This window comes from Buceros rhinoceros, unplaced genomic scaffold (genome assembly GCF_000710305.1).
Source record: "Buceros rhinoceros silvestris isolate BGI_N320 unplaced genomic scaffold, ASM71030v1 scaffold12566, whole genome shotgun sequence".
NCBI classification, from domain to species: Eukaryota; Metazoa; Chordata; class Aves; order Bucerotiformes; family Bucerotidae; genus Buceros; species Buceros rhinoceros.
The window spans coordinates 32,379-48,735 of record NW_010418152.1 but is presented as its reverse complement, the minus strand read 5'-3'; the positions used below and the strand labels follow the sequence as shown (position 1 = coordinate 48,735).

At 48.1% G+C, this 16,357-nt stretch overlaps 1 protein-coding gene across 1 annotated transcript in view; it reads right to left on the bottom strand.

Moving 5' to 3' along the window:
• Positions 1-7,657: 7,657 nt before the first annotated feature.
• KDM1A (lysine (K)-specific demethylase 1A) overlaps positions 7,658-16,357 on the bottom strand; it is a 40,109-nt gene continuing 31,409 nt past the window's right edge. The window contains exons 17-19 of the mRNA XM_010138424.1: positions 12,445-12,572; positions 9,191-9,337; positions 7,658-7,843 (exon numbers count right to left, since the gene is read on the bottom strand). Coding sequence (XP_010136726.1) covers positions 7,658-7,843; positions 9,191-9,337; positions 12,445-12,572 — 461 coding nt within the window. The remainder of the gene's footprint in view (positions 7,844-9,190; positions 9,338-12,444; positions 12,573-16,357) is intronic.

The window sequence follows — 16,357 nt, the reverse complement described above, 5'->3', positions numbered from 1 at the left end:
GCGGTGTCTTCGTTGCTGCCCAACCCCGCCACTGCAGCACGCCCCCCCTCTCCACTGCTGGGGCAGCATGGAGGGGTGGACGCTTTGCAGTGCCACCGCCAGTGCCGTGATTGCCACACTGCAGCTCCGTGGCCAGTGAGGGGAGACCCACAGCCCTCCTGCGGCCAGCTCCTCCGGCGAAGGGAAAAGGTGGCAAGCACAGGGCAGGGTGGGGCACCTTGGTGCTTCAAGAGACACTTGACATAAGCAATTTCCTAGCTGCAGATCAAAGCAATAGTCACATTAGTGTCGTCTCTAGAATACTAGACCTCATCTCTGCCACCCTTGCACATCACTGGAGCGGCTGAGGCCCTCTCCACGGCCAGCCTCCAGTGGGCTGCTCTGTCTGTGAGGAACCGTGAAGCCATTGTTTGCAGATGCCTCTGACGGTCAGTAACCGAAGGACCCAAAGGACCAGCTTCCTCAGCTGCCCAGCAGGCAGTGCGGGCTCCTGCTGGGGAGAAGCAGCACTCCGGGCTGTGTGGAATGTATTTTTAAGAGAATAAATCTATTTTTTTGTATTTGCAGACATGTATTTGGGCTGGGGCAGCTTAGAAGACAAATAATGCAAGAAATCTTTTCATAATCACAGAGTCATCCAAGTTAAGCAAATTTTCCAGGGTTACAGTATTGCCTATTTCCCTAAACAAACTTTGTGTCCGATAGAGCTACCAGCACTGTTTCCCCTCTCAACACTCTCTCTCCCTGTCTCAGCATGCTCAGCAGAGGGAAGGCAGCTCTTCCCTCCGCAGGCTGCCCATGCAGCAGATCCAGATGGTGCTCACTCCTCCCCGTTACACAGTGCTCTTAGTCTGCATGCCAAATGTAAACACACACTTTATCTGCATGTCTCTCCTGACTCGAACCCTGTCAGCTCTACAGTATATAACCAATAAAAACTCTTCTTTTTACCTGTTTGTGATGTGGTGGTTTTGGCTCTGACTGAGCCCCCACACGGGGTCTGCTGCTGCTGCTGCCCGCTGGTGAAGTGCTGAGGCCGCTCCAGTCTGCAGCACTGGGTAGCGCTGAGCCCGACTACCTTGTCGGCGATGGTTTTGTCCGTACCAAGGCAGGTCTCACACAACCAGGCTGCGTTTAAGGCACAGATGGTGCATCCACACTCTCCACTTACACTGGATGACCTGGACTTGGCTTTGCTGAGAGTGGCTTCTTACAGGGGGAAATGAGCCACCCTCAGTCAGCCAGTGTCGATTGTGATGGAACCAAAAGCCGCTGGCCATCTCCTGGAAGAAGCTGGAGGATACTGAGCTGGAGAAGGGCAGCTGGAGGGAGTCTGTGCCCAGGACAAGTGTAAGGTTGGGTGAGATAAACCCCACCTGAGCAGGTATTTTAAACATTATTGCAATTCATTCTGGAAAATCCTCCATGCGATGTCTGTGCACATCTTTTTTTGGGCAGGGGTCTGCAGTTCGCACTTCCCTGTGCCGCTGAGCCATCTCTCCATCTTTGGTACAGTGTGAGCAGGACAAGTGACTTCTTCAGCTCAGTAGCACTTCTGGATGCTCGTGAACATCCAAGCCACCCCACTGTTGTGTTAGATGATGTGGCCGAGCACATCAGAGCAACAGGCCCAGCACCAGGGTAACGGGAGCAAGGCCAGCTAGAGATCGGCCCTCCTTACCGACTCATCGCCAAGACAAAGGCTGAACCTACAGCTACCGTGACAACGCGTCTGCTTCCTGTTCCCTTGAAGCACGGTCACACTTCACACGACTGAAAAGCTCCCAGTACCACATCACCACCAGCTTTGGGGAATCACAGAATCGTCTGGTTGGAAGAGACCTTTAAGATCATCGAGCCCAACTGTTCCCCCTGCACTGCCAGGGTCCCTAAACCATGGCCCTCAGCACCACCTCCACATGTCTGCTAAACCCCTCCAGGGCCAGGGACTCCCCCCCCTCCCTGGGCAGCCTGTTTCGGTGCTTAACAACCCTCTCTGCAAAGAAGTGCTTTCTGATACCCAACCTAGATCTCCCCTGGCACAACCTGAGATCATTCCCTCTTGTCCTGTCACTTGTCACATGGGAGATGAGACCGACCCCCACCTCGCTCCAACCTCCTGTCAGGGAGGTGTAGAGAGTGATGAGGTCTCCCCTCAACCTCCTCTTCTCCAGGAAAGTAAATGAAGTTCCCCCACTACCACAAATTGTGTGGTTGAGTTTCCCCACTGGGGGAAATCGCAGGGGTCAGCCCACCGGAGCGCGGGCGATGAGCCTTGCCCTGGGAAAACCACCTGCCTGATCACGGTGTCTCCCCTGCCAGGTAAGGATCAGGGAGGAACCGCGTGTCACAGCCAGTCTGGTCAGCTGCTCTGCTGCCATCTCTGTGCTCACGTGAGAACGTGGTGATGCGGCACACGCAGAAGCGCAGGGCCGTGAAACCGGGGCTGTGTCCCTGACAGGGATATTTGCACCGGGTATTTTATTGCATTTCTCAGCCTTTGCCATTGATGTTTTCCAGGGGACTTCCAACCGCCGCAGTGACTTGGTGCCCAGTAGCGCCTGGAAGTGATGGGCAGGGGATATTTGCACCGGGTATTTTATTGCATTTCTCAGCCTTTGCCATTGATGTTTTCCAGGGGACTTCCAACCGCCGCAGTGACTTGGTGCCCAGTAGCGCCTGGAAGTGATGGGCCTTCCACAGGCCCTGCAGGAGCTTTGCTAGTCCAAGCCAACAGACTCTGTAGAGAAGGAACAGCTTTTTCCAATCAGCAAAGCTGGGAAAACCTCATTTTTGGACAGTTTGCTCTTTGGAGGGGACACGGTCCATGCCGGGTACACACAGGTAACTCAAGGGATGTTTTCACTCTCCACTGACCTTCTGAATGTGACGTCTTGTGTGTTTGGGGGCTATTTATCCAACCGATGGTGGTAACACCCAGAGTACAAGGTCTGGAAACACGCCAACAGTTCTGCGGTACCTGTGTGCTTTGGGGCAGACTGTCAGCGCAAGCATTTCCTCTAACTTACAATATTCCTTCCAAAAAATGGCACCTTCGGAAATTAGATACATTGGAAACAGTGAAAAATCATTAGGAAAAGCAGCAAATGTGAAAACAAACAGGCCCACAGCATCTAAGTATCTTCTTTGGGAGCAGTTACCCGTGGAATTACCTACACCTTTTTAAAGTAGTATTGAAATAGATTCTGTCACTTCACAGAGCCCCTTCACGGCTCACAAACTACAACGAACTCGAAGAAAAGCACCTTGTTGACCACAGAACCCTCTTCAGAGCTTTTTTAGAAATACAGCGAGAGACCTCATGGGATTAAAGGAGGTTGTAGGGAGGTGGGGGTTGGTCTCTTCTCCCCCGGAACAAGCAACAGGATGAGAGGGACCAGCCTCCAGTTGCTCCAAGCGAGATCTAGGTTGGGTATCAGGAAGTTGATGGACATGGGTTAGGGACCCTGGCAGTGCAGGGGGAGCAGTGGGGCTCCATGAGCTTAAGGGTCTCTTCCAACCAGATGGTTCTGTGATCTGTGAAAGGATTCATAATGAAAACAGAAACTGAAGCACCCCAGTGAAGTCACTGCTCTGGGTTTCCGATCCAGTCAATTATTAAGATAATGAAAAAGGAAGAACCCACCTCAGGCCAGACCACAGGAAATAGCCTCAACTCCCTCCTCAGACTGAACACAGACCCTGAGCCAACAGTGCTTTATTGCAGTGTACGTGCTAGCATCCAACAAAACCACAGGATCTGGAGAGCTGAGAAACACTGATCCTCCTGCAGTCACCCCATCCAAAGCCACAGCCTGACCAGAGGGTGCATCCCCCAGGACCCCATGGCAGATTACCGTGGTGCTTCAACTTCAGAACAGAAAGGGAGGTCCAGCTCAGGAAGAACATTTTTCTTTCCAAAATGGGCACCCATCAGATTTTTGTCATCACAAATGCAATTCACCTACCTGCGGAGCAGCGCGAGAAGTGGCAGGTCCCTGAGAATAGGTGGAGAGGGCCACTGCAGAGGGTGCAACCAGGGCTGACCACAAGGCTTTGTGACTGCACCCACCAGCCGCAGATAACGGTCATCCCTGATGTGCTGCAACATATGGAGCAATCCCCACAGGGAAGGGAGGGCAAGTAAACAGCAGCCAGGAGAAGAACGGCTGCTGAGGAAGGGATGCTGAGATGAAGAGGGCCTGGTGACCCATCTAGAAACAATGCCATCTCCTCCTCAGCTGGTCACAGAGGTAGCACTTACATAGGACCAGCTGCTGTGCGTCAGACCAAAGGTCCACCTAGCAAACCCTGGCACAGGGATCAGGAACAATATGCTCCTGAACACATACACTGACAGTCTGGACTCGGAGCCACCATCTGAGGCACAGCAGAAGGCACTCCTGGGATGACCGAAGCAGTGGAACAAGAGCTGCTAACTGGTGGGAGGGCACCTGCTCAAGGACTATCGCAGACAGGTAGTGCTGCAGTGTGAGAGCCTATCCTGCTCCCGGACAAACACTGGAAGTTTCACCACGTGGCCTGGCAGAGTTGAACACCGACACTCAAGCTGACTCCTTGCTCTGTGCTCAGGCCACCTCTTCTGGGTCTGCAAACGCCAGCTGGCCTTGGGCTGACAGTGCTTCCTCCCAAGCTCCCCGCTCCATCCCGGCAATTTCACAGGACACAACCCAAACAAAGGGAGCAGTTTTTGATCCTCACCCCACCACTGCTCCCCTGTTCTTAGTGTGCAGCCAGTGCCACTGACCACGAGAAGCTGGGCTGTGCAGGGCAGGAGCTGCAGCACAGCAGCTCTGAGGAGTGCAGCTGCACAGCCTTGCCTGCCTCTTCGCTGAGCTCCACACGCCACTTAACTTAGAGCTGAAAGTACACTGAGCTGTTCACTCTCCAATACCTCCCAGGGCCTGTTAGCAGGGACTGGCTGAGGAACAGGTCCAGAGTCCCCAGACATAATGGAGAAGGCAGGATGCAGCAGGCCACAGATCACCGTCTTCATCTTCCCATGAAGGCTCTGAAAGCCATGAACTACATCAAGTCACAGGGCCTCCTTGTCTCCTCCGGGCAGTCCCAATCCTCTACCCATGCCCATCACCACCATCGGCTCCCACCCACCAACTCACTGCACACCTTCAGAAAGGGCGGGAACTGATAGGGCTTCATCTTCACCTTCTTATTTCAGTGGTCACCATGGCTTTCAGATGTCTTTTTGACAAGGGAAAGCAGGACAGTGGTCATCAAGTGAAAGATGAGACCCACCCATGCTTTCACCCATGGAAGACGAGCCAAACCAATGGCAATATGCAGAAGGAAGTTCATTTACGTTTGAATGTCTTCCACAAATTACTGCCTGCTCTCTGACAGAATTCGCCTGCTGAATAAGCGGCAAAGTCTCAGTCAGAACAAACATAAAGCAGAACAAAGCAGCTGAAAATAACATTTATAGGCTGATGCAGAAGTAGGTTGGTATTTGTCTGGAAAAGACACCGTCTGGCTTTGTTGAGGACTCTTTTATTTTCCAGTGGGCCACAAGTACTTTTCTGAGTTTTTGACACTTCGCTAGAGCAAGTGGGATGACAGTCCTCATGGCGAGAGACAGCACCACCACTGATCCCAACAGGAAAACATCCCACGTGTCTGGAGACCCACAGAACCTGAAAGTCTGGTTAGGGAACACAGCACCCCAATCCCAGATCCTTTTCCCATCTTCAGGCAAGACTAGGTCAGCTGTTGGTGGACACACTTATCCTGGAACAGGGTCTGTCTGGGTAGTGGTTCTGACACTTCAGGCTCTTAGCTGAACATAAGGCAGGGACTCTTGAGTCTCCAATTACTCTCTGTTTACTCAAGGTCACCCCCTGGACACCCCTCCTCCATGCTGGACTTCCAATTCCTGCCCCACTTCAGTGGCAGTTTCCTGATCAACCATCACAAAGTCTGTCCCGTCCCCTGGAAGGGAAAGCAAGGGTGAGTGGATGCCCTTCAACAAAGGGCTCCAGTAACAACAACATTTTCAAAGTTAGAGACACAGGGAAAGCAGCACTAATTTGGACAGTGGTTCAGGATAGGGGTCCCCAGGGCACCAAATCCAGCCACCTCAAATCGGATTGGTCCTTGACACCTCAAGGCTGTGTCCCCTCACAGACTATTAACCCCACCCCTACCCCGCTCCCCTTTGTCACAGCTGGTCAGTAGCTCTGCCTATGGAGACCCCTCCCACCCCAGACCTCAGCATCTAGTGAGAAACAGCCAGAACATAACAGGCACAGCCAGGAGGAAGAACCTTCTCCAGCTACAAAGGAGGAGAGACAAGAAAACAGCAGAAGCAACAATGCTAGTAGATGGGAGAGTCTGTTGCCAAAGCTGTGAACACGCAGGGGCTGCAGTCATGTCGGGTGGGTATCTTCCTCAGGAAGAGGTGTGGGCAATGGATTTGTAGAGGGCTGAGCACGGAACGAGAGGAGGTGTCAGTCCTCCAGTAGAACAGAAGGGAGTTGGGACAGACTGCTCAGGTACAGACATGGGGTCAGAGAGCGAGAACAGAAAAACTGAAAAGCAGAAAAGAGAAGGTGAGCAGAGGCCATGGCTAGAGGAGATAGAAATGAACTGCAGAAAGTGGAGGATGAGAAAAGTTGGAAGAAATAAGAAAAGTCTAAGTGCTAAGTGGGGAAAGGAAGAGAGGGAAAAAGGGTCTAAATGTTTACAGAAGATTGCTCCGTGCAACAAAAAGAAGCTCTGTACGCTGAATTAAGAAGAAAAATACTTGGCAAAGCGGCCAAACCAAAGTGGTTTGTCAGCAGCCTACCGAGGACAGCTGCCACATCATCGCATCGAGCCAGCAGAAACGAGATCAACAGTACGCAGCGTGCCTGCCTGCAGCGAAGCAGAGGGACCTGATCTCTGCAAACTCATCCTGGGCAATGCTGTGTCTGTGTAAACAAATAGGAGTATTTTCCCCTAGTTTTTCCACTTACAAATATCCAATCGGGATGATTTTTTCTGTTGAAAGTACTTAATACACCAGTATGCCTGGCACACTCCTAGTACCACCAGCTTTCTTTCTAGAACAGGATGCACACGGTGTAGCAGCCAATGGACTGTTTTGGAGAGGTGATTTGCTGTTACCAAAAGGGAAGCAGTTGCACCAAATTCTCAAATGCCAGATAAGAATAGAATTGGTCAAAAAATATTATTATTCAAAACAAACAATAAAAAACCCAACACAGAAGTTTACATAAATTCTACACTAAGCTACTATTCGTAGCAACCAGCTTCTAACAGGCCTTGTGCAATTACCAAATTGTAAATATAGGTCTAGGTAGAAAAAAAACCACTAAAAAACCTCCAGCTATAAGCTTGACTTTCAAAAAGTATCTGCAGAGTCAAAGAAGTCCCTGACTGGCTTGGTAGTAAAGGACTGTGTGTACAGCAACTCTTCAAACAGCTACAAGAGGTGTAGGAAAAGAGAGACGAGCCAACGGTCAAGGGAGGTTCTGGTAAGGCCGGTCTGATGGCAGCAGTTCACGGTGAGCCCCTTCAGCAGACACCGGTACAGAACACGTGAACATCTTCACCCCAAGGAGTCCCCAGCGGCAGCTCTGCGATCGTGTTGCTCCTCTTCTGGTACCTTCTACTCTTCCTACATGCTGGCAGCTTGTTGTGGGGGAACCCCAGGCGTAGGCTGGCGAGGCAAGGTATACATGGCCCCAAGAAACTGGTCTGCGATGCGACCGGCTTCTCTCAGTCCACTCAGCAAAGCGCCGTGAACAGTTGCAGGGTAGTTGCGGATTGTGTGCTCTCCCGCAAAAAACAGGCGAGGAATGGGCTGGGGGGAACAGAGAACACCGTTAAGGCTCGATCGCTTTCTTTCAGATGCTGCAGCAAACACGTTCTGTAAGAGTGCGCTAAAAGCCCTCCGATCACACCCCAGCAGTCTCCCCAGCATGGAGTTGGTGCCCACAAAATGGTCTGTATTAGAAACATTTTAACCTGTCCTACAAATTACCATGGAAATCTTTATCCACACCCTTCAGCTCACAGCAGGGTTTAACGCCTGTAACGACCATAACATGGAGATATTTTCCAATTATTTGCCAGTGTCTTTGCTTTGATACAAAGATAATAAATCTCTACTTGAAAAACAATACTTTCCAAACCAGGGGAGCAGTGGAGATCAACAACCCCCCCAAAAAGCATTTTTATGTTGTATCTACAAGTCCACAGCCAAACTTTTCAACATGTTTAGGAAGAACGATGGTTTCTGATCCTGGGACATGAGCTCCGGCAAACAAAAACTTCAGCTATTCACTTGAATTAGCAGTTTCTCTTGGTTTAAAGCGAGACAGGTAACAACTATTGTCAGTGGCGTAAAATAGGAGCAAAACAGACTTTCATGTATTACACTCCGCACAGAATGATTTTATCCACAGCTGTGCTTATCAATGACTTGTATCACTAGAAAAAGAACCCAGCTAAAGGCGAAGCCATGCACCCTCCTCCGCCCGGGCTGTCCGAACGGCTGCAGCTTCCACAACAGCACTCTCTCACAGTGAACTGGAGACGACGCACGCCTTCAGTGTGTTCGCTCCCACTTTGGGAGAGACCTTTTGCCCCCCCCCCCGCCCGGGCTGTCCGAACGGCTGCAGCTTCCACAACAGCACTCTCTCACAGTGAACTGGAGACGACGCACGCCTTCAGTGTGTTCGCTCCCACTTTGGGAGAGACCTTTTGATTCCTGTTCTTCTCACTCTGGTCTTCACTCTCAAATCATTACAACTCACTTAAATATGGTGATGGACAACGTAAACACGGAGTATGAAACACAATAATCGTACATTATAATACTCTATAATAATAATGTTCAGACATTAAATATATAAAACTCTATAATAATATAAAACTCTATAATAATAGAGTTTTAATAAAACTCTATATAAACATATAAAACTCTATAATAATAATGTTCAGACATCACCCGATTTCTGAATAAAAAATGCTCTTTTTCTAGTAAACCGATGACACCAAATCCGAAGGCAGAATTCAGAGATACAAAAATGAATTATTTTACAGGTTCTAATCATTCACTGGAAGATACAAGTTACCTAAACTTGTGTTTAAACAGAAATGCAAATTACTTAGAAAAACCGTTCCAAAAAGAATTGTCATCTCTCACCTGAGGAGCACCTGGAATGGCTGGCCCTGGAGTAATTGGCTGAGCCATCAGATCATAGTCATTTCCAGAAGAGCCGGCTGCTACATAGGAGTACGATCCCCGGGCCCATGGGTCAGCACGCCAGCGGGACACCACAGTCTCTTTAGGCTGAGACAAGAGAGAAACTTCAGTTGCTGACACAGCGCAAGTTCCACGGTTAGTGCAAAACACAGAAGGTGTATGTTCCAAGACTGGAAGACACAAAGTCCTTACGCTAATGCTAATGCTGGAGCTCCAAGTTACATTCCATGAGAACACATACCAAAGTAAAGGTATTGCCGCCACAGACGAGTTCTTAATTCTCTCCCATACACTACTAGAACCTACTGCACGTAGCTTCTGCACTGCAGCTCAGGTCATGTGGTCAGCTACACTCTACACTGCTTACTCTGCTGCTTCTCCTATTATCAACAGATAACACGCCTCCTACTGCTCTACCTGCTTTCAGCCACAGCTCATCCGAACCTCTCTTCTCATTTGGCTATAATACAGCCCTGCATAAGGTCTGTAACTCATCTGGCAAAACGATGCATGAAAGGAAAGGCACCTGCATCGTCACCGGGATTTCTCCAAGCCATCTGGTTTGCCAAGGTAATGGTCACGATGAAAGATATTCCACTGGAAGACGTGACAGTGACAGCATCACCAGGATGCAAACCAGTATCACCCAAGGTATAACAGCGAGAAAGTGGAACATCTTCACAACCTTGCAGACATTGCATTGAAAAGCGATGGGTGTGAATCCTAAAACAGCCCAGACTCTCTTCAAACGTGTCACTGAGTATGAACAGGACTCGTACCCCATAAAAATGCAAAGGTCAAGACTGGAACCTCATCTCCTCCTCTTGGGCATGAAGGTATTTCATGGAATTAACTGAGAAAATTCATCACCACAGTTTTCAGCATTTTTTTTATCCAAAAGATACAAAACTGAGTGATGAGCCAGCTCTCGTATTCTGACGCTTCTGAGGAAAAAGGAACCTCACGTTTCCCTCCTTGCTGGATGGAGAACAGTTGACAGCACTGTACATTATCAGACGTGTGTCTGACAAAGAAAACTTTGAGGCATTTCGTAAGTTACTAAATTCTCTCCAGTAATCACATGAAGCATTGCAGTCTAACAGAGAATAAATCCAGACACAACTTGCCCTTCACTGAGGTGGTTTTGGAGGGTTGGCCAATGCAGACACAACTGCAGAGCAGAACACAAAAGTGCTGGTTCTCTAGAGCAGAACACCAAGACTGCACCAGTCCAAACAGCAACTGTGGTGTTCCTGTGCCTACACACCCACACAGGGGTACGAGCCAACTTTTATTCTTATCCTGAGAAAGAAACACTGGAATTAGGATTCTCTGGGCACAGGGAGTAGGATAAAACATGTACTGCGATGGAAGTAGTACAAAACCAGAATCCTGCTCTACAGAGGACGTGAAGCTTGCAGAGGTCAGCTGCACAGCACAGTGGAAGAAGTTTCCATGTGCTGAAGAACAGCGGAGGAAAAAGTGGTTATATCTATCTTCAGGAGATCAAAAATGAACCAGCAGGAGAAAACAGAGTTACAAGCAGCAGCATGGGAACAAGGAGGATGGCTCTCGCTGCAGCCAAGTGCTGCTTTGGTTTAACTTCTCTACCTCCCTGTTTTCAGCAGTTACCAGGAACTGCACTTGCACAGCAAGCTCAACTTCACATATAGTTGTTCATCGAGTACAAGAGATGAGTGAACGCTATCCAGACTGGTGAAACTGGCTGTCCAGAAGACAGCTGCCAGCAAATCTCTCCACTGTCAAGTGCCTGTAGTACATAAGCACCCGAACCTGAACACGATCTTGCTCATCACAACCGAGGACTGCTTTCTCCTTTGAGTGACTGACCAGATATGGAGACATGCCATAACAGGGGACTATCGGTTAATGCTCCAAAATATTTTAAAAGTTCAAACAAGTTTTCTAAATTTGATGTTTCTCCCGATTTTGCAGTTTGCTAGTGTGTGTGTTCATCACTTGAAAACCCTACTAGAGAGCGGCCACAGTGCAACACTTGGCTCTTGGCTCACTCTGCAGTGATTTCCACACACTACATGATTTCTACAGCACCTGTGGACAAGAGAGTCTCGGAGATCCTCTCAGAGAAATCTCATTAGGAAGTGAAATGGTCTTCTGAGAGTTCAGAGAAGGAGTTGCGGCATTATCTGAAAGTCAAGCCTGGAGTTTCCTTCTCTTGTGCTCTCCAGCCTGAGATGTAAGACTCAACTGACTGAGCATTTCCAAAACATCAGATCCACTCTAACTAAAAATCCGTGCCTACGGCCAGCCGCGAGGATCTGTCCATCATACAGAGAGCAGTAAAATACTGGGGATGATAAAGCTGGGTTCAAAAAGAGCTCTACAACTATTGTATGATAACAACAATGAAGTCAATCTATTCCTCACAGGAAATACCAAAGGGTTCAATTTACCCCTGGCCAAATGCCCAGAGAAGACTGGTACAGAGAAAACACCAGGTATTTTCTCTAGTACTTTCCTGTTTCTAAATCCCACGGGAGGAGAACTGTTTATTTCCAACCAATGCCATTTGTGACAGCTTCCACACTGCCTGTTAGAACAGACCAAGGACCACACCAAGTCACAACACTGTAGGCTGAACAGCGACAAGACTTTCCAAATCCATGTCTTGAGAACACAATTTTCCCTTTTTTTCTTTTTTTGAGTAATATTTAAGTACTTTCTGAACTCTCCCTTCACTAACCATGCCCTTTACACTTACTGTGTCTAAATAACCACTGCACAGGGAACTGGGCCTCCCTCTCCTGCAGTTATTTTTCAGCCAAACGAATTTCTTTGTGGAGTTCACTGGTCAAGAGCTTTACTGTGCTTTAGAGAAGGTGCAGAACATGGCAGGGAGTATCTAAGCAGTGCTGTCACTAGTCATGGACAGCTCTACTGTAACCACAGAAATGTAAAAGGTAGAAAATTAACTGAAGTATTTGACACCCTGGAAAAGCTAGAGTCTTACCAGGGCTAAAATTATCTCCTCCAAAAAAACCCAAACAAAACCCCCAATGCCCCAAAAACCAAACCCACAAACAACCCTTCCTCTCCCAAACCCCTGACCAACCGGAAGGTGGTACATACCCCAAAACCACAGCCAGGCTAGTGGGAACTGTTGTGGATTGTGAAAAGCAGAGAGGTTACCCAGAGCTGCTGTCTGCACTGACCTGTGGCACCGCGCTGCTACCGAATATGCCCTTGAGGATGGCAAGGCACCGTCCAACGATGACATCATCACTAATATTTTCCATGATCCCCGCTGCTTCTCCTGCTACCAAGGCCAATAAAATCGGTGCTGGGGGTGAGAAAGCAGAGACAAAAAACAACTGAATTATTGAAATAAAAGATTTTAATTAGACAAGTTGGACTTGAATAGGCATGGATCTGCTGCTAAGTCATGTGGTTAAGAACCAAACGAACCCATCAAAAGTAGTCCTAAATCGTGTCACATTCATCATCATCATCATGGCTTGGCTTCGCAAACGAAGATCTGGGAAGGGTTTTTCCCACACTTACTGCAAGTGCGCTGATGGAGTAAACCCTTCAGGCCTGCGCGGTGGATTTTTTAGGTGAGGCGCAGCGTGCGCGGAGCCGGACCCACCCTTTACACCTGAGGTTCATCTGCCAGGGCCTAGCGAGCTTGGACAGTGACAGTGAAGTCCTCAGGTCATAGGTTTGGTTAGAGTATCCTTCTCTGAAATGATGCCTTACAGGGCTAAACGAGCTCCATCTGCCCGGGTTTGGAGTCAGAGTTGTCCTTCTCCTAGGATGGCTGCCCGAAGGCTAGTGAGCCCATCCTGCCCGTGGACACACTTTGTCTGACCCTTCAGCTGAGACCTGTCTGGCTTGGGAGACCCCACCGGAGGCACATGCCACCACCAGCACAGCTCTCAACCTCACAAGGGCACGCAAGCTCCTTCCCCACGACAAGGGGGTGCCTGTGAAAGAGCGTGTCACATTACCATCACGTCAAATCACCAAACGGAAAATTACTACATGCTATGTTTCCATTTGGAACTATCAAGAAAACTGATGTATTAACAACTAAATATACACATTAGGAAGGACAGCATGCAGAAGAGGGGAAGGGTTTTCTTTAGGGAAGACATCACTGGTTTGATGTAGGAATTTTCTACTGGGATTTAACAGTCATCTGGGCCACATTTAAGGAAAGTCAATACCCTCCAAACAATCTCATTTAGGTACCATTAACATCAGCACAGGAGTTAAGTTACCTGTATAAAGCACTTCAGTCATACAAAATATCTAATTTCCTCATTACCAAGGCATGGTCACATTAAATAATCTCAACGGAATGAAAACCATGAACAGTAGAACAGTATCCACAAAAGCAGCAATTCAGAGAAGAATTCACAGACAAGGTACCAAACGATTCGGCTGCCCATGTGATGCTGTGGTGAAGAGTGTTAATGTGATTATGGGATATACAAACAGACGGTCATTTTACCTCTGACCAGCTCTCGTCAGACATCACACATTTTTGGTAGTCACAAACTCAAGGAAAATCTTAAGCGAGTATTGAAGAGCTACCAAAATACCTCAACAGCAGGAAACAGGCATTTACAAGAAGCAACTCAGGCACGAACAGGGTTACTTCATGAAAATAAATGTTGAGCATTTTGACATGGGAAATAAAGTCCTTGCTAAAAATTTGGCTTTAACTTTTGTACAGGTTTCCAAAACGACCAGTGAATTCTTTAAATCCTGGAATATATGGAGATCTCCTGGCATACGTTCCCATCCAGTTACTGCTCTTTACAGAAAACTGGCTGAAGTTCAGTTGTGATATACAGCCTAGAAGATCCAATAATATTTTTTGGTTGAAAACAAAAGTCTTTGAAATTCTGAAGGATGTAGACTAATAATCTGTTATTACACTACTCAAGACAGAAAAGAGACACCTCAGTATGCAGGACCTCTGGGACTAGAAGCAGTTTATTAGAGAACAAAGATGCAAGATTGCTCCTCTAGTTGAACTCCACATTCTGAAAGATTAAGCCTAGACTTTCAAACAGCTGAAGTAAAGAACAAACAACTGGTTTCCTACCATCCACAGGTGCTGGGAATTTTTTTTTTTTGGTCGATCCCTGAACTTTTCTGCAATTATTCAGTCAGCATATTTTCTCTTGATGGAACAACTGCATTTTAAACATGCAGCTTCCAGTGAATTTGTTCGTGAAAACTTCTGTTCAGACAACCCCAAATATTTTTATGGAAATCTTGCCTTTCCAGTCAGGACACCCTGTTTTGCAAGTAGCGAAATGTTGCTATTCAGTCACTGGATTAATCCAGACCTGTGACAGAAAGCCAGAAGGCTGCAGCAGAACAGTGACTATTCTGCTATGCATACACCGAAGTGCTGCTCAGAAAAGCTGCTTCCATGAGAAGCCATGATTTTGCTCCACAAAAAATTCTCTCCTCAAGCCAGTGATGTTTTCTGAGCCTTGATACCAAACTGCAAGTGGAGAACGTGGTTTAGGCAGAGATCAGTGAATAACCACAGAACTATGACAGAGGAAGCGCCTCATCTTTTTCACTACGTGTCTCTAGGAGAAACAGAAGAGCCAGGCAAGAAAAGAGACTGAAACAACACTGGACTTTCAGAAATCTCTAAGAGTTTCTGCCAGGAGTTCCTCTGCCGTTGCTTGATGGAGTCTCTCCAACTTAAAGTGTGTCCACTCAGCTACAACAATAATCCAACAGCACGGCGGAACAAGAGCACAGGCCAGCTGCTCCAGGAGAGGCACAGAGTCCCTGAGGCTACCGGTTTTCTCAGCAGTCCTTACCTGAACTAGACTTAAACCACGGGGAGGATTCCCGGCGGAGCTGCAACAGGTCACACTGACACCCAGCGTTTTCAAACACACACAGTCTTTAAACTCTGCTCAGAGAGCAGCTGCTCTCTGCCAACCCAGGACCTTGAAAGAACTTATGGAGCCAATACAGCACGTGCTGTGATACTGCCAGCATTTTTGTTTCTGGATTAATAATTGTCTCAAACCTGTTCAGTTTAAATAGCCTCTGCTCAAAACGCTATGGCTACAGAAATACAGGCTATGACAGAAATAAATAACTGCTCACAAGTTCAGTCAGGTCTGCTTCAGTATTTCATGGTGTAACCACGTGAACTGCCTCCTAACTATCCATGAGAAACGGTTATTATTTTTTCGATTTCAGCCACATGACTTGTGCTTTAGCATAGGATTTTTTTGCATTTCTATTTTATTTCCATGTGCTCTGTCTAGTTTCACGAAAAGGAAGGTTTCACATCCAGCAGCAAAACCTTTATATGTGAGATGGTCTTTCCGCATAAACCAGAGCCCTGACGCTGTTTATTAAGTATGACAATACCTTCTGCCCACTTGAGCATTTTCTGAAGAGGGGTTCTACAACTACCTGTCAGGCTGAGCCCATGGCCTACAGTCATCGCTGCTTTGCTGCTCAGAACAGAAAACAAATCCTTTCAACACACTGGAGACACCACATCCCACCTTCCCTCCAGAGTGCACTGCTTCGTCACTGTCACCCTAACTGCAGGGATGGGCCTGCAGCTCGCCAGGCTGGAATGACACTCAGCAAGAGGAAGGGAGCTATCACAACACCTCTGAGATCTGAGCATTCACCACTCCGGAAAGGCTGTGGTGCACCCCTTGAGAAATTGGAGCAGAATAACCTACAGGCACCAAGTTCTGCAGCTCAGCCACAGAGAACACTCACGTCAGCAGTACCCCGACATCTGAAAAAACAGGAAGACGTTCACCTGCGTTAGCAACCAGACCCTTCAGTCTGAAATCCAGGCAGCAATCACCTGCACCAGGAAGGACCCAAGGTCGTAGATGAAAGGGGCTCATCGACAGTTATCACATCATCCCAGATTAGACCGACAGCCCCGTGAAAAAGGTCTGGCTTCCAAGTGCCAGTTTGACTTGAAAACCATCCAGGAAGCTGAGGCTTTCAAAACGAAGAGTAAACTGGATGCCAGTTACATTTGCACGAGAAGCTTCGTGAAAGAGGGAAGAGCTCCAACAGTGTTCCAAGTGGCCAGAGAGAAACTCAATT